Raw genomic sequence first — 25,026 nt, forward strand, 5'->3', positions numbered from 1 at the left:
CAGCTGGCACTTTGATAGATTTATAAAAGGCGCTTAAACCATCTACTAGGAATGTTAATTGCACCAAAGGGGATTAAAGAGTCAATGGAGCTTCAGTTCAAATCCCCACTGGACCAGGGGGCTCATTATATTATTTTTCCACAGCATCAGGCAAGCATGTAAATTTATATCATCATCATCATCATCATCTGAGACCTGTTCATTTTGCCCAGCACCGGCCTACCTCACAGTGTCGTTATGAGGATACCGTGAAGAGTTACCTCGTATATCCTGCTTCGGGCTCCTTCTAAGGCTGATGGATGGAGGATTAACTCAGTTAATCATACATAAAATGAAACAGGCTAAAAACCTCACAGCAAGCCGGGCATTCCCGCCTCCATGGCCCTGCGTGCCTAAAGCTTAGCACAAAGGGGAGGTGACACACGCTTGCAGCCACCAAGCGCCCGTCCAATTTTCACGGCGCAGAACGTCTACTTTCTCTCCCCCACCCCCGAGATCCCTCGCACGCGGCGACAGGCTGGGTACTTTACACATGCTCAGACGCTCCATCTGCCTTCCAGGCAATGGAGCCCCCTCCCCTTTGTCTGCTCTCCTCCTTTGAGAGGAGGGGGCTGCCCAGCACGTGCAATTAACGCCCTCCTTCGCCGCCGCCTGCGCCGACTTTCTGCCGCGCCCACCCTCCTCCCCAGCCGAAACAACGGAGGCTCGGCGGAGGCGGCCCCTTTAAGAGCGGCGGGGCCGCCCTCTGGCGGTCTGCTGCGGCGGTGCAGGTGCAGGTGCAGGATCCCGCTCCTCCAGGTGCGGCCGCTCCGTCTGCTCCGTCCACATCATGGAGCGCGATCGGGGCCCGCGGGCCTCGGCGGTAGATCTGGGCTTCGGGGCGCTCAGCACCGCGCAACTCCGCGCCCTCATGCGGGACGAAACCTGGCTCGAGCGCATCGTCAAGCTGAGCAGGAAGGTAAAAGCCGCGGCTCCCGGGTTGGAAGCCCAGGAGGAGGGAGGATCGGGCCCTCCGGAGGGGCAAAAGAGAGAGATGGGAGGGTGGCATCCTGCTTTCCAGCGGGGTCTTCTACTGCACGCACCCGCGCCTTGCGTTACTCCGACCCCAGCAGCCATCCCTCTCCATCCAAATACAAAGACCGCCCCCGCCCCCTTGGAAAATAATCCGAGCATCTAAAGGGCCGCCGAAACTGCCCGTGGCATCCCTGGGGCTGTGCCCCCCCCCCCGACCCCTTTTGCAGCAAAGGCAGCTCTGGTTGCCAGGGGGCTGGGAGTCTGGCACGGGAGGTGGGGGGTGGGCTAGTGCCAGTCCAGCCAGGCCTGTGCTCGGTGCCAGAAACAATGCCCAGACCTTCGGCCTTTGCACGGAAGCTGCTGGCCCAAATACACAAGACCCAAAGATAATAGGTGGGCCCCAGGCGGGGAGGCCCTCTCGCCCCAACTGTTGGATATGCCCTTGGAAGATCTACCCCCTTCTAATGCCATTCTGCTAGCTCCAGGGACTACCTGTCCCGCCTCTAGAAGCTGCCCCTGGGATCCGGTTTGAACCGAGGTGTTCTGCTACTCTGGTTCCACCTCTCCACCCCCCAGAGATGCTATAGGCCCCTTTGTGGACTGTTGTCAGATTTTGGTCTTCTCCACCCACCTGTCACTCAGCCCCCCACCCTCCTTTCCCTGAAAAGCAGTATCCCCCCCCCCCCAAAAAAAAAACACTCTTTAAAATACACCCCGTTTATTATGCCAGAAGAAATGCCGAGAAGAAGCCTCCATTTGTTTGGGGTCCTGGAGATGGGAGTCATCCAGGGAGGGTGTGGGTGTGTTGGCTTGGTGGGGGGTGGGGGTGTGTGGAGATGCTCCCAAGGCCTCAGTGCTTTTGTCTTGGCAGGATAGACCCATCCTGGACCAGACACTCCCTTCCCTCTTTTTCTCTGGTGAAAATCAGCCACAATGGTGACCATGGACCCCTGTTTTGTTTCTCTGTGCTGAAAAGAAAGGGATTTCTTTTCCGAGACCCAGCAAAGCCTCATTGACTCAGCCATGGAAACACGGGCGGGGGTGGAGGGGTGTTGACTGTGTCTAGCCAGGCAGGCAACATGTCTTGTGCTGGGTAACACAGAAAGGTTTGCCGAATTAAGTGCCACAGCATGTCAGGCATTTTCATCATAAATGGCGTATGATTTTTGCCTTTCGACAGGCGTGGAAACAAAGCAAAACCTCCCCTCTTCTTTCCCTTATTTATTTGGCATCCAGCTAACTTCCTCCTTGCTCCCCCCCCCCCAATTGCAGGAATTCCCCACCCCTTTTTGTGCCCCCTCCCAGACCTTCATTGGAATCTGCTCCTAGTCTCACAGTTGCAACGTCACACATGTTGTCATCCATCCTCACAAGGAGACGTTGAGGCTGTTGATTTTGGAAAGGCACCTTCTCTGCCTCCTTTCCAACAATGGCCAGAAAAACAGCCTCACTTTTGCCATATCTTTTGTCAATTCAGATGAGCTGAGTACTCCGAGCTTCCTGGCCTTGGTGTACTCTCAAGGCAATTGCCGGTCGCCTTTATCCGGTTATCCTTAACCGGGTCAATTAGAAGACTTAGCGGCCATTCTCAATCATTGTGCTAATTGTGGTTAATTTTAAACTTGGTTGGTCTTTTGGTTGGTCTTAGTATGTTGTGTGAACTCAGCCTGTTTGGAGAGTTATGGTTCAGCCTCCTATTCAAAACAGAGTGGGTTAATTCAAGACAGTGTATTGTGTGAACAGGAGTATTGAGTTGCTAGATCTCACAAGAAGCCCAGTGCCCTCTGAAAAATTGCACATCAAGATTAGTCCTTTCCCCATAGTTTATCATCCCCAGTGGCCCTCATAATTCTAACTAAGATGGCCCAATAAATACATTTGTCTTCCCCAAATACGAGCTCAAGTGAAGTACAAGATAAACCACAATATTATATAGCATATTTATTAGAAGGGTATCCCAAAATGTTATCTTTTAAGTTTAGGGCAATTTTTCATAGTTTCAAGACTCCCATAGAGTACTTACAGTTTGGTTTACCAAGTCAGTAAATAGTCAGTAAATATTAACCTTTGCTTGAAGAGATGTACTCCCCTAAAATATCTAATGCATAATTAAGGGGGGGTGTCTACATGTTCCCCAAAGCCCCTGAAAGCAGGACAAGAAGCAATGGATGGAAACTAATCACGGAGAGAAGCAAGCTAGAGCTAAGGAGAATTTTCCTGACAGTTAGAACAATTAATGAGAAGAACAACTTGCCTCCAGAAGTTGAGGGTGCTCCAACACTGGAGGTTTTTAAGAAGAAATTGGACAACCATTTGTCTGAAATGGTATAAAGTTTCCTGCTTGAGCAGAGGGGTTAGACTAGAAGACCTCCAAGGTCCCTTCCAATTCTATTATTCTGTTTTTATTCTGCTTTGCTCAGAGGTTTAATAAGGGCAGTAGCTCTAGAAGAAAAACATTTTGGCAGCTTCTCAGTGGTTCTATGCTTGCTGTAGCCAGAAACAGTAAACCACATTCAGTGATTGAATGCCAATTGGTGACAGACAATAGCTGGCCATGCTCCTGAGATACTTTCCTTCACGAAGCGGGTTTGGAGTTAGCTAGTATGAAGGAACAAACACAGACCGGAGTAACTTCTCAAGGGCCCATGTTGTTAGGGGAGGCCTAAAGAGCATCTGGCAGTGGGAAGATTCTGCACTAGTTGTGACAGCTAAGGACTGACAATACTTATTTTTCAATCAGCTGATTAATGGGGAAAAGATAACGCTAAAAAATACCATTTTGCAACCAGTACATTGTTTTGTGATAAAAAGGCATGCACAACTTTTTTAAAAAACTGGGCCCTGTCAAAGAATATGAACATGACTAGATCTATAAATTAATGTGTACATTCAGTGGGCTTATACAATTGTCAAAAGTGTTGTGTTTGAAAAATTCTAAAAACTTTAATAATCGGGAACATCTGGCTCCAACCTCAAACATTAATGTTTGAATTTAGCAAGAAAAAAATGACTTCACTTCATATCTTTAATATGGAGAATTAGTTGAACTCCCAGAATGAAAGTGTGATATAAGTCCCACTGATTGCAATCACACAGCACACTTAACACTTATTTTCTGGATTTGCACAATGCATTAAGTCTCACAGAAAATCCCTAACCAAGATCAAAATTAAATCAAGTTTGCAAGTTATGCCCATGCAGCCACCAGGATTTTAAATGACTCTCTTTAGCAAGTTGTATGAGTGGTTCTCTCATCTAACCCTTTTTAGGATTATTTTTTTTTCTACTCATAGGTACAACATCCTTCTAAGATAGGTAAGAATTTTAACTCCCGACTGTAAAAGACAGAAAGTTGGTCTCTCACCTAAAGTAGCCATTTCATGGAGAATAAAATCCATGACTTCTGAGCACAACATTTTTTAGGCCTGCTTTATATTGGTGGCAGCAATAGCAGCTGCTGAATAATTAGACTTATTTTAGGCATCCATTCAGACCAGCTTGATAGTCCATTCACATTATTTTTTAAAAAAACTTGGTTTCCAAGTTAATCCACTGTCTGGTTTGAGCAACAAACCATTAACTAACCACAGAATTCATTGGATTATCAAACTTTGTATGCTGCATCCAGGTGGTCTTTCTATGACCTGCTTCAGCATATTGTATGAACACAGCTATGTCAATGACCTTCCTATGGTATATATTCTCCACAATATATCGCTCCAAGGCTCACTCACTCTGGGTGCTTCCAAGCTGCTTCTTTTACTGCTTTGTACTGAATCAGCCCAAATCACTTTAGTAACAAAAATGTAATTTGAATCTTCAGATTGTATTGTTAAATACTGTATCTGTACAGCGTTGGCTCAAATATATTTTGAATCTCAAATGATGGTGGTGGTGCAGGAAGTGGTGGGGATGCTGGCAAAACCATCACTAGGCATAGTGCATAAATGTATACCTTGATAAACAGACAACCCTGACAAGAGTGCAGACAGCAAAGCAAAGTTTAGCAAAAAAAAAAAAGTAACTCAAATGAGGATGATAGGCTGCCAGATACAGAACGAAGCCAAGATCTAGAGGTCTTTTTTTAAAAACCATTTTTTTAAATTTTACAACAAATCCATCTTTCAGTTAAACAATGTGTCGACTGGGCACCTTGTGTAAATATTTATAATTAATATACATCTAAAGATCTGTAGAACAGCAACTTGGGGGAAAACATTGGGAAAAATAGCAAAAGTATCAAACTAGATTGCAAGGGGATGGGTGTTTTCTTTTTTTTTCTTTTTTTTTTTGCCAAACATGCTCATTGTTTTTAGCAGGAAAAATGGCTTTCCTGTTTGGGTGAGAAGTCCATATATTCTTCTACATGCATTTCTGGGGAAATCCTGCCATGTATGCCCACAGGATAGCCATGCAGAACCCAAAGAAACTCTTGACAAAGTGAACAGACCTTTCAGCCTGGCTGAGACTCTCATTAAATATGTGTCTTTTCAGTTCCAGAACCTGCAGCTGGAGCGGGAGGTGCACCTAGCTTCCAACTATAACCTCGCCAAGCAAAATTTGGGCTTGCAGCCTCGGCTAGAGAATGGCAAAGCTTCCCTCGCTATCAAATACCAGGAGTTGCAGGAGCTACGGGAAACCTGTCATGACAAACAGCAGCGCTTGGGTGAGAAATAGTTGGTGTTTTCCTTTCTCCCCCCCACCCCCCCTGCTATCCCACCTTCTCCAAGAGTAGAGGCAAAGGTAGCACCACTGGGCTGCCTTAATCTAGATGGGTGTTCCTCAGCATTGATTGCTGGTTAGGGAATTCTGGGAGTTGAAGTTTGTCCATCTTAAAGTGGCCAAAGTTGAGAGACTCTGTTCTAGATGATCATCAAAGGGCAGTACCTTTGTTAGTGATCTGGACTTTTGCAGAGAGCATCTTTTCCAGAGAGCATCTGAGAGCATCTTTAAGCAGAAGGGGCTTCATTCACAACGGGTCTGTGACAATTTGCCACGGCCAACTCACCATGGCCATCTCACTCAGGACAAGAGTTACACTACTATCAAAGCAATGGTGGAATAGAATCATTTTTTAAAAGGATGCAAACGGTGGGAGGGAATGAAATGTGAATGGCAAAAATCAAAATATTTTTATTTTAAATAATTACATAGATTTGTTAAATTGTCCCATAGCAAGTTGTCCCGTAGCGAGTTGGTCGCTACAACTTGTCCAGCAAGTTGTCCCATTCTGTTCATGGCAGCCTGCCTCCCTTTAAACTAAGCTTACCTTGCAAAAGGTAGGATTCCAGAGTAGATTGATAACACAGGAAGTCCTCGACTTACAACAGCTCATTTAGTGACCATTCAAAGTTACAACGGCACTGAAAAGTGTGACTTATGAACATTTTCCCAGTTATGACCTTTGCAGCCATCCCCATGATCAGGTGATCAAAATTCAGACACTTGGCAACTGACTCATATTTATGACAGTTGCAGGGTCCTGAGGTCCTGTGATCATCTTTTGTGACCTTCTGACAAGCAAAACCAAAAGGGAAGCCAGATTCACTTAACAAGCAAGCTACTAACTTATCAACTGCAGTGATTCACTTACCAACGGAGGCAAGAAATGTCATAAAATGAGACAAAGTTCGCTTGAGAAATGTCCCACTTAACAACATAAATTTTGGGCTCAATTGTGGTCGTACGTCGATAACTACCTATAGTTAGTTGTAAAGAAATGTTGTCTTATTCATAATGGGTGGGCCTAGTTTATGATCACCGATGATTTTTATCAAATTTCAGTTTACTGAAAACATGTAGATCCCCTTTCCTTACTTCCTTTTACCGCCTGCTTCCTGGGTAAAACTGGAAGGATGAATAGATGGAGAAACACGCAGAGTGAGAGCTCAACAACTTTATGCAGAAGGTGTTTCTTTACTCTGAAATAATATTTTTCCATTTTAGCAACTTTAAACTGTGCGGACTTCAACTCCCAAAATTCCCCAGCCAGATATGCTGGCTGGGAAATTCTAGGAATTGAAGTCTACGCGGCTTAAACGTTAATGAGGCTGAGAAACGCTACGTTAGACAGTGGGATATTTCTTCCACTGTAATGCAATAGGTGAAGGAGAGATATGAAAGAGAAAAGAAGGACTAGGGCAGGGGTGGGATTCCACCACTGTTACTACCGATTCGGTGGTTACGTTTTGCTCAGCGTTTGAAAAGCCTCTTTTTCCCTGCTTTTTCAACCTCAGCTGTGCCGCGCAAAGCAGCTGAGGTTGAAAAAGCAGGAAATAAAGGACAGGTAAGAGCCCAGGCGGGCGGGTGGGCCAAACAGCAGCAAACACAGAACCGGTTTGGTGTCTGCTGCTCTTCAGTTCTATAGATCCGGGTAGAACCAGTACCACCCCACCTCTGGACTAGGGGTGACATGATAGCAGTCTTCCAATAGCTCAGGGGCTGCCACAAAGAAGAGGGAGTCAAGCTATTCTCCAAAGCACCTGAGGGCAGGACAAGAAGCAATGGGTGGGAACTAATCCAGGAGAGAAGCAACCTAGAACTAATTTCTGGACAGTTAATCAGTGGAACAACTTGCCTCCAGAGATTGTGAATGCTGCAACACTGGAAGTTTTTAAGAAGAGACTGGACAACCATTTGTCTGAAATGGTATAGGGACTCCTCATGTCTAAACGGGGTAGGACTAGAAGACCTCCAAGGTCCCTTCCAACTCCGTTCTATATTCTATGTAATTTTAGTGAGCTGAGACAATGTGTTTCGATTACAGATTTCAGCTTGAGTACAGTATAGGTAATCCTCGACTTATAACCATTCCTTTAATGTCTATTTGAAGTACAACATACTGAAAAACAAAGTGACTTGAGGCCAGTTTTCACACTTAACAACGATTGCTGCATCCCCATGATCACACGATCAAAATTTGGGCACTTGAAAAGTGGCATGTATTTATGATCATTGCACTCTCCTGGGCTCATGTGGTCACCATTGTTAAGCTTCTCTGTTGGCTTCCCACAAGCAATTGATGGAGGAAGCCAGATTTCCTTAACAACTGCATGATTCACTTAACAACCGTGGCAAAAAAAAGTCATAAAATGGGGCAGAATTCACTTAACAACTGTCTTGCTCAGCAATGGAAATTTTGGGCTGAATTGCAGTCATAAATTGAGGACTATCTGTACATGATATTTGGGGAGACACATCTTCGGGATCACATAACTTTATAAAGTCTAAACCAGGGGTGTCAAACTCAAGGCCCACGGGCCAGTTCTTGCCCACGGGGTGCTTAAATCTGGCCCATGGGGCCAGCCTGGAAGTAGCAAAGGACCAACCCACAGTGCCTCTGGCAGCCAAAACCGAGTGCGGGGGGTCGTACATGGCCCCCTCCCGCACCCTGTTTTTGGCCTGGACAGCCTCCTGCAGCCCTCTACTGGCCAAAACTCAAAATGGGGGTGTGTGCCTCATTTTGGCTGGCAGAGTGTTGCAGGAGGCTATCCAAACCGAAAACAGAGTGCATGAGGGCTGTGTGTGGCCCCTCCGTGCCCCCTTTTGGCCGGCAGAGTGCTGCAGGAAGCTATCTAGACCGAAAACAGTGCATGGGGGCTGTGTGTGGCCCCTCCATGCCCCCTCTTGGCCAGCAGAGTGCTGCAGGAGGCTATCCAGACTGAAAACAGAGTGCATGGCGGCCGTGTGTGGCCCCCTCCGTGCCCCCTTTTGGCCGGCAGAGTGCTGCAGGAGGCTATCCAGACCGAAAACAGGGTGCATGGTGGCCATGTGTGGCCCCCTCCGTGCCCCCTTTTGGCCGGCAGAGTGCTGCAGGGGGCTATCCAGACTGATAACAGAGTGCATGGGGGCCGTGTGTGGCCCCTCCATGCCCGTTTTGGCCGGCAGAGTGCTGCAGGAGGCAAACCATAATTAAATCACACTGACTGGTATTATGCATAACATGCTGAACCATGAAAAACAAATTGAAAAGTTAAAATTCCTGAAGCATTATGTGCTATACTGATACAGTCATTAGATTGGGTAAGCATTTATGCAAACTTTGCCTCAATATGATCTAGATCTACTAGATGGCTGGCTGGGGAATTCTGGGAATTGAAGTCCACAGGTCTTAAAGGTGCCAAGGTTGCACACCCCTGGATTTAGATTCTGGGAAGTAGAGGATGGGTGTGTGGAAGGAGATCACAGGTGGGCCATCTGCCGAGACTCCAATCCCTCCTTTCCTTCCACGATTGTCCAGGAATCACAGGCTACCTTCTCTCCTGAATGTACACAGGTAGTCCTCAACTTACAACCATTTGTTTAGCAATCATTTGAAGTTACAACGATGCTGAAAAAACTGACCTCTGATCTGATTGTTCCTTGTACTTACGACCGTCACAACATCCCAGCAGTCATGGAATCGCCATCTGGGCCTTTGGCAACGGGCTTGCACGTTAGGACAGTTGGGATGCCCCTTGGGATTTTCCCAGCAGACTTCCAACAAGCAAAGTCAGTGGAGAAGCCAGCAGAGAAGGCCACAAGTCAGGTCATGTGATGTCTTGCTTAATGACCACAGTGACTCACTTAATGACCCTGGCAGCAAAGGTTAAAAAAAATATATCAGGTGTGGTCATGTGTCCCAAAGGTGATTTTTTTCGAGAGGCAACTGGACTTTCTGCTTTTTTCTTTGGAAAAGTTTTGCTTCTCATCCAAGATCCTGAAGCTTCAGCTTCTTGGATGAGAAGTGAAATGTTTTCAAAGAAAAACCAGAAAGTCCAGGTGCCTCTCGAAAAAAAATCACCTTTGGGACAACCATGACCTGGATGACTGAGAATCTCCAAAGACTTGTGGTGTTTCAGTCAACATCAACATTCATTTGGCATGGCTTAAGGACAAATTTTCTTGTCCCAGTTGTGGCCATAAGTGAAAGATTACCTGTAGACACAATTTAAACTCTTCGATTGCAGCAATGTGCTCTAGATGGGCTGCTTTTGAAGAACGGCCAGAAGTAGATGCTGGTGCAGATCTGCATTAGTATTACCCTTACCTGTTCCACAGTCATTGCATAGGCCAAGGGTCTTCAGACTTGGCAAGTTTAAGACTTGTGGACTTCAACTCCCAGAATTACTGAGCTAACATGACTGGAGGAGGAATTCTGGGAGTTGAACTCCACAAGTCTTAAAGCTGTCAAGTTTGAAGACCCTTGGCATAGGCTTTTGACAGGCTAGGTGGTACAATTTAAAGCAGTGGTCGCCAACCAGTGGGCCGGGGACCACTGGTGGTCTGCAAGAAAATTTTGGTGGTCTACAGAGAAATGTCACCTCCATAGCACCCCCCAATCCAGGCTGCGCAGGAACACAAGGCTGCACCACCCTCATGGACTGTGGGAACACACGGCTTGCGTCGCTTGCATTGTGAACAACATAAGGTAGTGAGGGGAGGGGGGAAAGGGCAGAGGGGAAAACTTGCCCCACTCACCCCACATGCCTGGCCTGGCCAACAGACTGCCTCTTTCCACTTCTTTCTTCTGCTTTTGGCTGCACACAAGGAAAGCAGCAAAAGTTTTTCTTACTCTGCCCCAAACTCCGCCAGAAATTAGTCTTTGGGACTCTGCAAGGCATCCTGCTCCCAAGAGGCTGCACCAATGTGACAAGTCTCACAAAGACTCATTTCTGGTGGAGTTTGGGGGAAAGAAAGAAAGACTTCTGCTGCTTCTGCTGTTTTCCTTGCATGAAGCCAAAAGTCTCTCTCTCACTTTCTCTCCCTCCCCCTGAGAACGGAGCTGGAGACGGTATCCTGTGATCCCAAATAAGGAATGATCCATCGGTGGGAAAACGGGATGGGGAATTTTCCTGCAGACTTTTTTGGGGATTTTCCCAGGGTCTCTGGTCTGCGGGATTTAAAATTATGAGTTTGGTGGTCCTTGAGGTCCAAAAGATTGGCGACCTCTGATTTAAAGTACATATCAGTGGTGGTATTTGACCGGTTCAGCCCGGTTCTCTCCGCTGCTCTGCTGTTGGGCCCACCCACCTGCCTGGGCTTCCATACTCGCTTTTATCTGCTAAATTTGAAGCGCAGCTGCTTTGCGTGGCACAGAATAGTGCCACGTGGCAGCTGCTGAAGCGACCGGGATCATGCTGGATTGCAGGAGGCGAGATACAATGCCTCTGTGCCTGCACAAACTCCTCTATGCCTGCACTAAGTGCGCATTTGGCGCACACATGTATGCAAAGTATGTGCACGCGTGCAAAGCGCACCCACCAAGCCACGCCCACCGAACCAGTGGCAACAATATTTGAATCCCACCACGGGTACATATAGTCGTTGGCTTACAACAGTTCCTTTAGTGATTGTTCAAAGTTACAACAGTCCTGAAAAAAAGTGATGTATGGCTGTTTTTCACACTTATGACCACTGCAGCATCCCCATGGTCACATGATCAAAACTCAGCCGTTTGACCCACTGACTGATATTTATAATGGTTGCACTTTCCTAGGGTCACGTGTTCACCTTTTGTGACCTTCTGAGAAGCAAAGTCAAAGGGTAAGCTAGATTCACTTAACAACTGGGTTACTAACTTAACAACTGCAGTGATTCACTTAACAAATGTGGCCCCAAGGAAGACCATAAAATGGGACAAAGTTTACTTAGCAGATGTCTCACTTGGCAAGATAAATTTTGGGCTCAACTGTGGTCGTAAGTCAGGAGCTACCTGTAGTAATTTTAAATGGCCTACCTCTATGTCATAGAACCAGCCTACCTAGTGTGTTGGTCACAAGTTGAGAATTTGAGATTCTCCCCTTCTCAAAGTAATATGGAAGGGACAAAGAAAATTGAGAGTTTTTCATTTGATGCTCTGTCTCCATGGAACAATTTATCCCTGGAGAAGCAACTGGCACCTTCCTGTAGAAATTCAAAGCAGAGCTTTTCTGTAGAGCCCTTAGTAGAGTTAATTAATTTGTCATTTTTAATGATTGGATGTGATCAATCAATACAGATGGTGAGATGGCTTATGCAATTGGATTACCGATTTTCATTGTTTGAATGGATTTTGTTCAATTTGTGAACCCCCAGAAATCCAAGGAGGAGAATCAGCAGTATATCAATACTGTAAATAAGCTTCTAATTTGAACATTCATGAACACAAGCGCCAACCTGAAGCCACCCTACAATTCTTTTACAATCTCCAACTGGATCATGAATTTTGAAGTAGATAGTTCTTCAACATATAGATCTTCAGTGCTGGTACATGGAGGGGAGGAAGTGTTCCAAAATGTTCAAGATGGCGGTTTTGCCCAACTGATTAAAGTCCCGCCCCATTTTTGTATGTGACACACATAAAAAGAGTTGGTGCTTCTTCCATTGTAAAATTGCACATCATCTTGTCTTTTTGGAGACACATTCTGATTAGATCTTGGTTTGGTCTGTATGGGCACCCATTTTGAATACATGACTGTGAGGGTGGGGTGTAAAAAAAATACACACACATACACATAGTATATACTATATTTATATATATGTAGGTAGGTATGTGTATGTATATATGTATATATATATGTATGTATGTATATATACATACATATATATATGTATGTATACTGCACAAGTCAAAAAGAGGGCTGTGAAAATATCTACAGACCCCTCACATCCTGGACATAAATTGTTTCAACTTCTACCATCAAAATGATGCTGTAGGGCACTGCACACCAGAACAACTAGACACAAGGACAGTTTTTTCCTGAATGCCATCACTCTGCTAAACAACTAATTCCCACAGCACTGACAAATTATTTACTAGGACTGTATTAGTATTTTTCTTCTCATCCTTCCTAGTACATATCTCTTCCTGCTTCTGACTATAACCATGTTGCTTGTATCTTTACAATTTGTATTGTTTTATTTGTTTCCTAGTATGATTTGATTGCTTGTTAGTAACCTATGGCTATCACTAAGTGTTGTATCTTATGATTCTTGATGAATGTATTTTATTTTATTTTATTTATGTACACTGAGAGCATATGCACCAAAGACAAATTCCTTGTGTGTCCAATCACACTTGGCCAATAAAAAATTCTATTCCATTCTATTCTGTAACTTACTCCATTACTGTATCCCACATCCTCCAGTATGGAATGAGAGACCGCAGGCTTGACCTTCTTCTTGTGAAAACCCTCCAACTACCTGCCAAATGTTATTCTATTCTTCCTTGGTCATCTTTCCTCAAAGCTAAACACCTTCTCCCTGAATCGGTCCCCATAGGATTTAGACTTCTAGTCCCCTTCAACAGGAGAAAGAGAAGATGGAAGTTGAAGGTGCTATTATAGTCTCTCCCTTCAGAGTTGGCAACCTGGGATTATATTCTGCTTGCAAAGATTGGGGAGCACACCTTGTTTGGCATTCCTTCCTGCCATGGTGCAAGGATCACAGCACAGCTGGCTGAAATGTGGATGTTAAAGCTGAACTTGCCCTTTGTCCAACAGGAGCGTGTATGGCAAAGTGGACTCCAGAGAACGCGCTGAGCAGGCTACAGGCTGAACTGGAGAACGTAGAGGCCAAAGTGGAGGTGAGTCATGAGGAACAAGCTCGGCTGGCTGGCTTCTCCAGGGCTGCTCCCAGAAGTTTTTTTTATATATATATAAAAGGAATAAACTCTTTCTCTGAATCTTCTTCCCACATAGAGATGGGAACAAAGCAGGCCACCTTTCTCCATGCCATACCATCAAAGGTCAGCTTCCCAAACTTGTTCCAAACTGTGGCGGACAAGGAAGGGAAACAAGAGCGTTTTCCTTTGCTTGAGAAGGGGGCCTTTTGGTTACATGAACGTTGGGCTTCAAGGAGGTGCATTGATATGGGTTTTCCAAGCTGCATCTCCCAGGTATCGGCTTGTGGCCAGTATGGAGCTTCGAAGAGCCTTTTATCTGTCCCAAACGATCTATCTGGCTATTGTTGTAGACACACAACACAATGACCTGGGCCAATGAAAGACCTAGCAACTGCATTCCCACAACATACCAAACTTGTCTAGGGTTACAATTTTTTGTTTTTATCTCTTAGCTGAGTACTTGAGCTGTTTGGTTAGTTATGGTTCAATGTATTGTGCAATTTTTTTAAAAAAAAATGGGTTAAGTAACCAGGTTCAGTGTGTTGTGCGAAGCCTGCCTTTATGTTATTACTATTATCGTATCAACAACAAATATCAAGTTAAACATGTTGGACTGTTTCAGTGGTACTCAAGCTATGGAACGTCGTCCCCTCCTTGGGAGAGAGAGCAAGACACTTGGAGTGGAGGTGAGGCATGATGTTGTAGGGACGTATAGGTCCCTACAGCATTTGTATATTTAAAAAGCCTCCTTCGCATCAAGCTCAAATCTGGTGACACCATGGACACATCTAGGCTCGCTATTGCCTGCTTCTAGGATTCCCCCCCACCGCCCCCAACTTTTCTGTCTAGTTCTGGCATTCCAGGAGATCTCTCATCCAAGTGTTAACAAAGGCTGATAGCAATAGCACTTAGACACTGCTTTATAGTGCTTTTACAGACCTCCCTAAGCAGTTTACAGAGTCAGCCTATTGCCCCCAACAATTTGGGTCCTCATTTTACCCACCTCAGAAGGCTGGGAGGCTGAGTCAACCTTGTGCCTGGTGGGATTTGAGCTGCCAAATTGTAGGCAGCTGGCTGCAGAAGTAGCTTGTAGTACTGCACTCTAATCACTGCGCCACAGAGACCACTGATGCCTGGGGTTGGACTAGAAGACCTCTGAAGTCCCTTTCTCTATTATTCTATGTTCTACTCTATGTTCTGTGTTCTAACTTAACTTTCCAGATCAGTCAAAGTTAGCTGAGTGCTGCCATCTGCTGATAGCCAGAATTTTTGAGTCTCTCCTGGTAGGAGAGCTTGTAGCACAGCTTTAGTACTGCGGCCATCCCAGCTGCCCTTCTTATAATGAGCTTGCAATGAGGCAAAGAACTTCGTACAAGTACTCCTCTACTTGTGGCCGTTCATTTAGCAACCATTTAAATTTATAAAGGTATTGAGAAAGGTGACTTATGAGTAAACTTTGCCCTTACGAATGTCCCAGTGTCCATGCGGTCATACAATCGCAATACAGGTGCTTGGCAATCAGCTCGCACTTGTGACAATTGCAGCATTCTGCAGTTACACAATCGCCTTTTGTGTCCTTCCCAGATCGGCTTCTGGCAAGCAAAGGCATTGGAGAAGCCAGCAGGGAAGGTCGCACGTCGCAGCCACATGACGTCCCACTCAATGACTGGGAGTGATTTGCTTAATGACCGTGGCAAAAAAAAAAAGTTTATAAAATTGGATGCAGTCACCTGGTGCCTCACTTAACAAACGCACCGCTTAACAATGAATGTTCTGGTTTTTATTGTGGTCGTAGGTCAAGGACTACCTGTAGAGCTTTTGACTGGAACAGCTTATTTTCTATTAAGAGATGACTGAAAAGCTTTTTCTAAATGCCGTTGTTGGATTAGCAATCTAACCTGGCTGTTAAATATCTGTGTGTTTATGTACCCACATGTGTTCATAGGGGATTTTGCATCTTTGCCTGCAAAAGAATATGGCCAAGGGGCTAAGGAACCAGAGGGAACCCAGATGCCAATTATGCTTGTTAAGTTTTGTGCTGATTTGAATGGCTTGGGGAAAAAAAAAACTGCTTTCCATTCTTAAATGAGATAGGCAGTGTGGGGCTTTCTCAATGTTTTGGACTCCAGCTCCCATCAGCACCCATTGGCATAGCAATGTTACGGGAATTGTAGTTCAGAACAACTGAAAGAAATTGGATTATCTGTCAATTGTTTGTAATCTTGCCCCAGGTCTCCCCCTCCATGTATTCCTTTGGCAAATTGTGTATGTAACCTTGGAGTCTGCAGCTTCCCTGAATCACCTTTTGAGCCAATACATTTAGCAGTTCCCTATAAGATTGTGCCAGGAGCTGCATTCACACAGTGCAATTAATTTGATTTTTAAATTAACCCATGTTTGGGATTTGCACAAAACATTAAACTAGGATAGCATTGTAGAGGGCTTTGAAGACCTGGCTCTTCTAGAGTTTGGCCTAGAGCAGAGATGGGGAACAATGGTCCCTTTATGACTTGTGGGCTTCAACTCCCATGGAGGGGGCCATGGCTGGCTCAGGAATTGGGAGTTGGAGTCACCAAGTCATAATAAAAGGGCATTATTCCCCCCAAACTTCACTAGGGTGATTGGACTCCTTGTGAGTTTGATATTGGCCAGATTTACCATCTTCTTTATTTGTTTTCACTGGTTTGTTTTTGACTGGCATTATGTTTTATTCTTTTTATTACATTGTGAACTCTCCGAGTCACTTGAAGTTAGGAATGACCTACATTAATTAAATAAATCAAATTAATTTAAACAATGAATTAACCAAACAAGCTGGATTCACACAGCAACCTAAAAACTAAGGTCAGTGACTAAACTTAGTATGTTGTATAAATACATGTACTAGGTTTTCTGTGGGGGCTTTCTAGATTTATACCCCATCTGCCAGCCTTCTCAGGTAGACCAGAGAAGAATCACAACCAAAGGAGCTAATTCTACTTTATTGTAAGGTTATATCAACTTGCAAGAATCTTGCAAGTCTGAAAGTACAAATCTCTTTATCGTTTCTTTTTCCAAACTGATAAGTTAGGGAGGTTCCTTTTTGAGTTTCTTTCTTTACCTGTTATGCAGCTATAGGCTCTTTCACCCCTTATCTAATTGTTTCCTAAGCAGCATATCTTTCCTTCCATCCATCTCCAAGACTCCATTCTCACATACTGTCACATCACCTGTCCTCCACAGGCTTATAGTGGCCTTCTCCAGTTTCTTCTACAATGAAAACTTTATGAGTGATGGAAGTGACTGACCCAAAGTTATCCACGAAGCTTTCGTGGCTATGGATGGATCTGAACCTGAATCTTCTCAGTCTTCATCCAACTCTCTTAATCAGGGGTGTCAAACTCAAGGCCTGTGGGCCAGACCTGGTCCACGGGGTGCTTAGATCTAGCCCTCGGGGCCGCCCTGGAAACAGCGAAGGACTGGTCCACTGTGCCTCTGACAGCAAAAAAGGCTCCCTATCTCCATTTTTGGCTGGGACAGCCTGCTGCAACCCTCTGCCAATGAAAACAGAGCTCAGGAGGGCCGCACGAGCTCCTTTTTCACTGGCAGAGGGTTGCAGGAGGCCGTCCCAGCCAAAAATAGAGATAGGGAGCCCATCTTCATTGGCCTTGCCCCCTGGCCACGCCTCCCCAGTCAAACACAACCCTGATGCACCCCTCAATGAAATCCAGTTTGACACCCCTGGTCTTAGTCATTAATCAACACTTTTAACATTGTAATACATTTTCAGCAAAACTGAGCCAACAAGAGATTTAGAAAGCTCCCCAAAATAGCAGAAATAAGTTTGGAATTTCTTTCTATAATCACAGCAAGTACAAAAGGAACAGGAAATGGCCTGTATACAAACTGAGGAAAAAAAAGTCAATTTCAGGTGTCTTTGAAGCGTCTGATGGGATGTAAGGAAAATGCTATAGGAAAGAACACAATCCCTGCCTTGTTGTTCCTACGCTCATTTCTGCCTTTAAATTCACTGTATCACCCCTAGGGTTACAGAGGGCTTTAGTTAGAGCCCATTTGGAATACTGTGTCCAGTTCTGGTGACCTCACTTAAAAAAAGATACTGATAAGATTGAGCGAGTCTAGAGATGGGCAAGAAAAAGTGCAAGGCCTGAGGGACAAAACATAGCAGAAGAGAGTGGAGGAACTGAATATGTACAGCCTGGAGGACAGAAGGGAAAGTGGGAGGAAGAGAACATGATAGAAAGTATTACTTCACAAAACGAGGAGTGGAAGCTTGGAACTAACTCCCAGCGGAGTAGTGGGTCAGTCATCAGCAACCAAATGTAAACATGGTTGGGGTAAATATATGTCCATCATCTGACAAAAATTAAAATAGATAAATAAATAAGTATAATAAAAAACTCAAAGGCCAGACTGTCAGGGTTCCGGCAGTTACTCCAATTAAATCATGAGTCTCGAATCACACTCCCAAAACTAAAGAAGATTTATTTGAAGGTAACATTCTAACCTGGGCGTAGCCAACTCTGAGATATGTAATTCACTGTCACCCTTGGTCCTGCTTTCCCCACCCCTATCCCTCTGGGTGTATCATCCAACGAAAAAACGTCCATAGCCAAGAGTCATCAATCATACTCTCCAATTAGATTTTTTCCCGGGCAGAAACTTCAGCCATTTAATCAGTCTCTGAAGAAAATATGAATGGGATGTACTTTCGATTTCACACTGTTGCCTGCTCTTTGAAACTCCCCCCCACTTTCTTTCTGTTGTCAACTATTAAACACGTATACAAAATGTTTTATGAGTTGACACAGACTTGATAGACCACTAGATCTTTTTCTGTTGTCAGTTTTCTATGTTTCTATGCTAAGTAAAGATTAAACTCCCACTTTTGTAAATGGAAATGGGGACGAGCACCATATCGGTCTGTGGCTCAGCACAAAAACCCACAGGGAAGAGATGATGGTTGGAATTTGCTTGGAACACCAACTATCCAAAATGGCCGCTTCATCCTCCTTTCTTTGTCCACAGGAACAGATGGAGCAGTTCCTATGTTGGGATCTCCCCATTGAGAGCTTTGTGGAGTCTTTCCAGCACAGCCGCATGCTCTCCCATCTTCGTCGCACTCAGCTGGAGAAGTTGCAGGAGATCCTGAAGGTGGAGAAGGCAAAAACTCCTGAAAAGCCAAGCCCGAGTTGTGAAGAGGAACAGCCCGCAGTCTCCCCAGCACTTCCAACTCCTCCTCCACCTTCGGCTCAAGCGGCCCCGGCTCAGAATAATGGGCCACCTCCTAAGGTCTTCCAGCTCCGCTTGGCACCGGCGTTCTTGATCCCCTCAGAGGCTGTGCTGCCCATCCCCATGACGGCAGCCCCTCAGAAGTGCTGCCTGCCCACTCTGGCCACCTCGCACTCCACCACTAACTTTGTGAGCTCTCCCTTGAGTCTGATTGGGCACATCCATTTGCCCCAGGCACACCTGCCTCACCAGCAGAAGAAGAAAGAGCCACCGCATCGGTAGCTGCCACAGCACCAACGGGACATTTTGACCAGAGCCTCTGACACCAGCTATGATGGGCCAGAGTCTGAGGTGTGATGCCAGCCTGCCAAGAACTCCACCTTCCCAGACTTGGTGGGAGTTAGGGGTGGGCGTATGGCAGAGAGCTGGCTCCCTTTTCTCTCTGGCTGCCAAAATAATTTAGATTCCATCTCCACTCCTCCCCCTCACCATCCCCCACCTCCCCAGGCAGTTTGGCTGGCTGGGTTGATCCAGTGTTACTATATGTATAGGTGGCCAAGACCGCAGGGAAGTTGTGCCCTGCCTCCCCCTTTCCCACTTGAGAAATAAGGAAAGTTATGTCGCTTCTTCCCCCCTTCTTTTTCGGGAGCCTGAATTCACCATCATGCACTCATTACGTCTATCTCTCGAGTCAGGTGGGGGAAAACCTCTTGCAAACTGCTTGTTGCTTTTCTGGATGCTGGGTGTGATCAATTTCAGGCAGGGCTATCTCTAACCCCCTCCAGGCAGTCGGCCGGCTGATCTTCTCTGTCGCACAAGGGACTCCATTTCAGTAGCAAGTAGGAAGAGAACATACATGGCAGGGGGTGGGGGTGGGGGTAGGGAAAAAGCACAGCACATTTCCAGGGGTGGAGGAAGAAGGGGTAGGCCAACTGCTTGGAGGGGGCAGTTTTTGGAGCTAAATTGCCCCCCTTCCTATTCATTTTTTTTCTATTGGGACAGGGGCGGGGTCTGAAGATGAAGTGGGGAGGGGGTCTATTGATGTGATGGGGGGGGTTGAGGTTGCAAAGCACAGGGTAGAACATTTTAGCCCAAAGTTTATGCCACGGCTAGAGAATGGGTTAGTACCAGCATAGGCACACGGTCTCAACAGGGTATGCGTAAACGGGAGAGACGAGGCAGCCCCACAATGCTCTATGGGGAAACATGCCTTTTGGGTTGGGTGGGGGTGGGAGCAAGGAAATACTTTCAAGCAAACTTTTTTTCTTGATTCGATGTGCTTGCTAAAAACAAAACAAAAACCTAAAGGATGAAATTATGGGGACAGCAGGGAGGGAGATTTGAACTGGAAAAAAAATAAAATAAATAAGGTTCTCCTAATATTAATCCCTTCCCCCTCAAGCAATTATAGGTGTGATTGGACTTAGAGAGTACAATGCAGGTGCCATGCCAAGATCCCGTTGAAAGTAAAGGCAGAATGAACGGAACGTGGCAAGAAGTACCATTTGCTACATATCCGGTCCACAGCAAAGCTCTCCTTGATTAGAATGTAAAACGGATCACTTTTTATATTCGCCTCTGTGGAGGCTGCCCACAGTATCTCTGAGTGAGTCGCTGCTTTGGTTTTTCCTCTCTGCAGTAGCCTTCCAAGGTGGTGGATAATACAGTATTCTCATTATTTCCCTGCTCAGGGATATAAGGGTGCATTTGGCTATTCCCACCGGACAGCCCTGGCTCTCTAACTTCCTCAGAGCCAGCCAGAAAATAAATTACCCTCTTCAACCTGAGGTCAAGGTTGTTTATAACACTTTTCTACAAAACTGAATTCAAAAAAAAAAAAAAAATCAAAATTCCCAAGCCTTGAAATGTCACTTTCAAATATCAAAAGTTCTTCGCTTTTCGATTTTATTTCAGCTCCAGCAAGGCTGAGTTTGTGAAGACCCATAGTAGGACACCCGTTTAGAGAAGGGGAGCTGAACTAGCATGGGGTTGTGGCAGCCGACTCTGCCATTCCCATTAGAGCAGGGTTTCCCAACCTTGACAACTTTAAGACATGCGGACTTCAACTCCCAGAATTCCCCAGCCAGCCATGGTGGAATGTCCGCCATGTCTTAAAGGCGCCACGGATGGGAAACTCTCCAGTAGAGAAAGGGACTTTGGGGGGCTTGTGACTAGAAAGTGGGAAAGGTGTGACTGTGAGCCAGAAGCAGCAGACAGATTGCCCAGGCTCACCAAGTGAGGAATGGCTACTTCATGCCTCAGTGAGTAAAGACGTCCTGCAACTGAACCCACCACAGCTGGATTTTTTTGAGGGGGTGGAAATTGTACCAGGAAGGACCCATTGGGCATCTTTTCAAATCCAGGCTTGCAAAACCAAGCCCCTAATCTTGGTACTAGATTAGAAGGCAGGAATCTCGGTTGCAGTGGAGGAAGCGCTATTAGAAAAGCTTCTGCAATCATTTCTAGTTGTGGGATATCAGTGTTCAGACTTGGTTTTTCTTAATTAAAAAAAACACAGCGAAGGAGGTGAAATCTAGATAAGTATCTTATTTTTCCTGCCACCAAATAACACGGCATTTCCCAACTCACAAAGGGACTGCTGCAGTCATCATGGGAACTTAATAGCAGTCTTTATAGGAACTGGAGCACAGGGTAGATGGTGGAGTTAAAGGAGGACAAAGAGGGTTATCACAATGAAGGAAAGAATAATCTCTGTTCCTGGTTAAGAGATTCTGCCAGCATTCATTCAGGGTCTTCCAGAAGAGAAACCCTATCCTATCCTCACCCCGATTAGTCCTGGAGGGCCGTCTCTGATTTCTCTCCCAAGCTAGAATGTAAACGATCCCCAGTTCAGCTCCAGTCTTTTGTATTTTCTCCATTAGATTCGCTAGCCAGTCAGTACAATAAAATATTGTCTTTGGGCAAGGACCCGCTACAAAACCCAGAGACAGCAGGGTGAACAAAGAGGCAAAGAGCACAGGGTGGGTGGGTTGGTATTTGTGGCAATGCAATGTAATGCAATCCATTCACGAGAATTCCCCCACACCTTCCCGTCTCTTCAGAGGTAAAATTGCTGGACAGCTAAAATAAAACATTGCACCAACTTGGTCTGAGATTTCAAACTCCAAAATTCAGTTGGAAAGGAACTCAATTTCCAAACTCTGGGCTTAATATTAAAAAAGTGTCTTTTGCCAGAAAACGTGAGCCAAAGTTTTGTTTGAAGTATTCGTTGGCCAAGTTTAACATTTCACAGGCAGGTTTTTTTCTGTGTATCCTTTAAGTCCAGCACCATCTATAATTCATGTGGATAGGGTCACACTCAAGGCCCAATGTATCTAGTCTAGCATTTTCTTTGTTAACAGTTGCAGCCAATCAGAAGGCTTGGGAAAGCCTATATGAATGGAGCATCTTTCAGGAGTTTGCTCCCAGCAACTATTTCTTAAAGGTATACTGCCTCTGAAATGAGAAGATCTGCTTTATGCTCTCATGTCTTACAGCCAATGTTAGACGCCTCATTCATGAATTTGCTTCCATTGTTTAATTACAAAAAAACGAAAGAAAGAATAGAGGAAGAGGGCATTACATTAGGAGAATATTTGTGCCAGCGTTTACAAGGATGTTTGAGTTATCGACATTTGCTTGAAAATTTCCACTCAAATCTATTTCAGCTCCCAAGAAAAAGGGAACAAGAGAAGGCCATTTCTCAAGTATATGTTCATTCATTTAAATGCATGCAAATTTAAAGTCACTAGTTTTCTAGCATTGATGCTGAATTGTTTTTATTTTTGATGGCTAGGTTCAAAAACAAAATAGCCTGCTGTGATAACCTGGTTTGGCCCTTGCAGGTGCCCAGATCCTGGTTTTCTTCGGTGGGAAGCAGGAGTGGGTTCTCATTGACCAAAAGAGCAAACCGGTCCTACCATCGAAAACAATCCTCAGTATCTCAAACAAGCCTAGAGACCACAACAAGCTCTTGGAATGTAAATCTGCTCCTTCAATTCTACCACAAGATGGAAGGGACAGGAGGGGAGGAGGGGCCATTTCCAGTCTCCTCTACCTCTTGGACTTCACTGGATCCCCTCCCTCAATGACGTAATGCACAAGCCGGAACTGGTTCTTCTTCTTTTCTTTTCTTTTTTCCTTTGGGGACTTTGCTGCAAAACTTTATACATGTGTGAAAGGGGTGGTGGTGGTGTCATCCGATTCTGGCAGTGCCCCCAGCAGCTTCAAGGTAGACCTCATGCTGTCTTCGTGAACGTTTTTTTCCATGTAATGTTTTTTGGAAACATAAGTGTGGAAACATAAATGTGGAATATATATATATATATATATATATATATATATATATATATATATATATATATATATATATATATATATATTCTTTGGAATAAATTTAAATACTACATTTCTGTATGCAGCGTTTTCAAAGCTTATTATTCTATATATGGGAAAGGCACCTGGGAGGGCACGGTTTTTGCAGAATATCTGTTGATTTTATCTTTTATGTTGGGGTTTCCTCAGCAGGAATTTCCAAGACTGGCTTCCTATACTTGCTGTGGGGGAATATGAAGATAGGCCCAACATAATCATATTAGGGTTTAAGATTATGTTGGTTCCCATAACATGCTGAATGACTAACCACTTGATGCCATTGTACTAGTGTCTTCTAGCGTTTTATGCCAATTCAGAAAGTTACTATGTTTAACAGTTACGGTTGCACATTCAGATCGTCACATATTCATTCTGGAAATATGCATGCCAGTCTGAGGACAGCCTTTGCCAGCTTTGTTTGAAAGCATAACATGACTTGGTTTTCCAAGTCTAGACACCGTGTATCCGAGTCGCAAAAACTTCCCTCAGAAAAATGAATTATTCCTTATCTAGCAGCCCAGATATGTATTCATAAAGCTGAAGTTAAGGGCTGTTGGATAAGTGTCAATTCATTCCCTAAAGCAGTGTCTCTTAATCTTGGCACGTTTACAATGTGTGACGTCAACTCCCAGGAGTCCCCAGTTAGTCATTCTCACCGAGGAACTCTGGGAGTTGAAGTCCACAAGTTGCCAAGGTTGGAGACCCCTGCTCCAGGGAAAAAGAACCGCCCACTTAAGAACAGTAGCAGTGCCCTCTGCTGATCATATGAAAATCCAGTGGAGAGTTCCGCAGGTTCTGGGTAGGAGGCTACAGGGGGAGGTTTCATTCCAAGGGATTAAGACCAACAGAACAGAAGATTTGGCCAGAGCACCAGGTCAGCTGAATGGGAAAAGTAGGAGGAGAAGATGGGAATGGACCCTGATTGAATAAAAAATATAGTTTGTGCCCCAAAGCACATTGAATTTGGCTGCTTCTCCAGAGTCCTGAACAGAAGTAAATAAGCATTATGACTTGGACTGTATCAACACTAATGACTGGATTTGTGCAAGAGCTCAATTTTCTGCAAGATCTGTTAAAAAGAATAGATGCCATATCCATGTTCAAAATAAAACAACTTATGATGTCAGTAGATCGGTCTAGATAGGTTACCAATTGGCACCTGCCATGTATAACAAGGAGTTAGTGACAATTGACTTATCCCTAGAAGATTGCTTTAAAGCTTGAGAAAAATGTGAGCAAAACAATTAGGAAAAATAATTACAGTGACATGCTTATTCTTATTAATTGCTACTATTAATACAACAATATTATTTATAGCCTTAGACCCCAGCAATTGACAAGTACAAAAGTAAAAAACAACAACTGTACTTTCCCACAGCCCTGAAATGAATAAATAATTCTAATAAGAAAGAACAATATAAAGAATAATATGTTTATCTCTTTATCATCTTGGTAGCTCTGTTGCTTTAAAGTGACTGCGAACTGAAATTAATCCTGGAGATCCAGCTGGAATTTTCATTCAGCAGAATTCAGTGGATGAGCATGCCAATGTCTTTCTTAGTCTAACGTGTCCTGCAGAATCATTGTGTAGTTGAATCGGGATGACTGAGTTTTATGCCAGAGAGATCAGATAAAAGTAGAATTGACTTCAGTTCCCTTGTTGCTGAGTCATAGATATACACATACACGCTAAGGAAAACATTTCAGTACAGAATATCATGATTGATCCCAATGGGCATGAGTAAGAAACACTAATGAAGCTCCTCTCAACTCAACTGTGTTGGGTTTCAAGACATAATTTTCTTGTCTTTTTCTAGAAACCC

The 25,026-nt window shown here is 44.7% G+C and overlaps 1 protein-coding gene across 1 annotated transcript; it reads left to right on the forward strand.

The window, feature by feature from the left end:
* Positions 1-691: 691 nt before the first annotated feature.
* On the forward strand, positions 692-19,890 carry VPS37D (VPS37D subunit of ESCRT-I). Its single transcript, XM_026708457.2, has 4 exons — positions 692-958; positions 5,509-5,680; positions 13,476-13,558; positions 18,626-19,890. Exons 1-4 carry the CDS (start codon positions 830-832, stop codon positions 19,109-19,111), a joined length of 870 nt encoding a protein of 289 aa, XP_026564242.1. The 5' UTR covers positions 692-829; the 3' UTR covers positions 19,112-19,890.
* The last annotated feature ends 5,136 nt before the right edge of the window (positions 19,891-25,026 follow it).

The sequence above is a fragment of the Pseudonaja textilis genome, chromosome 1 (genome assembly GCF_049901715.1).
Source record: "Pseudonaja textilis isolate UNSWEBS1 chromosome 1, rPseTex1.2, whole genome shotgun sequence".
NCBI lineage: Eukaryota > Metazoa > Chordata > Lepidosauria > Squamata > Elapidae > Pseudonaja > Pseudonaja textilis.

Coding starts and splice junctions, on each gene's coding strand:
- VPS37D (XM_026708457.2), top strand. CDS start 830: ATGGAGCGCGATCGGGGCCCGCGGGCCTCGGCGGTAGATCTGGGCTTC. Junction 5,681..13,475: donor TGACAAACAGCAGCGCTTGG/GTGAGAAATAGT, acceptor TTTGTCCAACAG/GAGCGTGTATGGCAAAGTGG. Junction 13,559..18,625: donor ACGTAGAGGCCAAAGTGGAG/GTGAGTCATGAG, acceptor CTTTGTCCACAG/GAACAGATGGAGCAGTTCCT.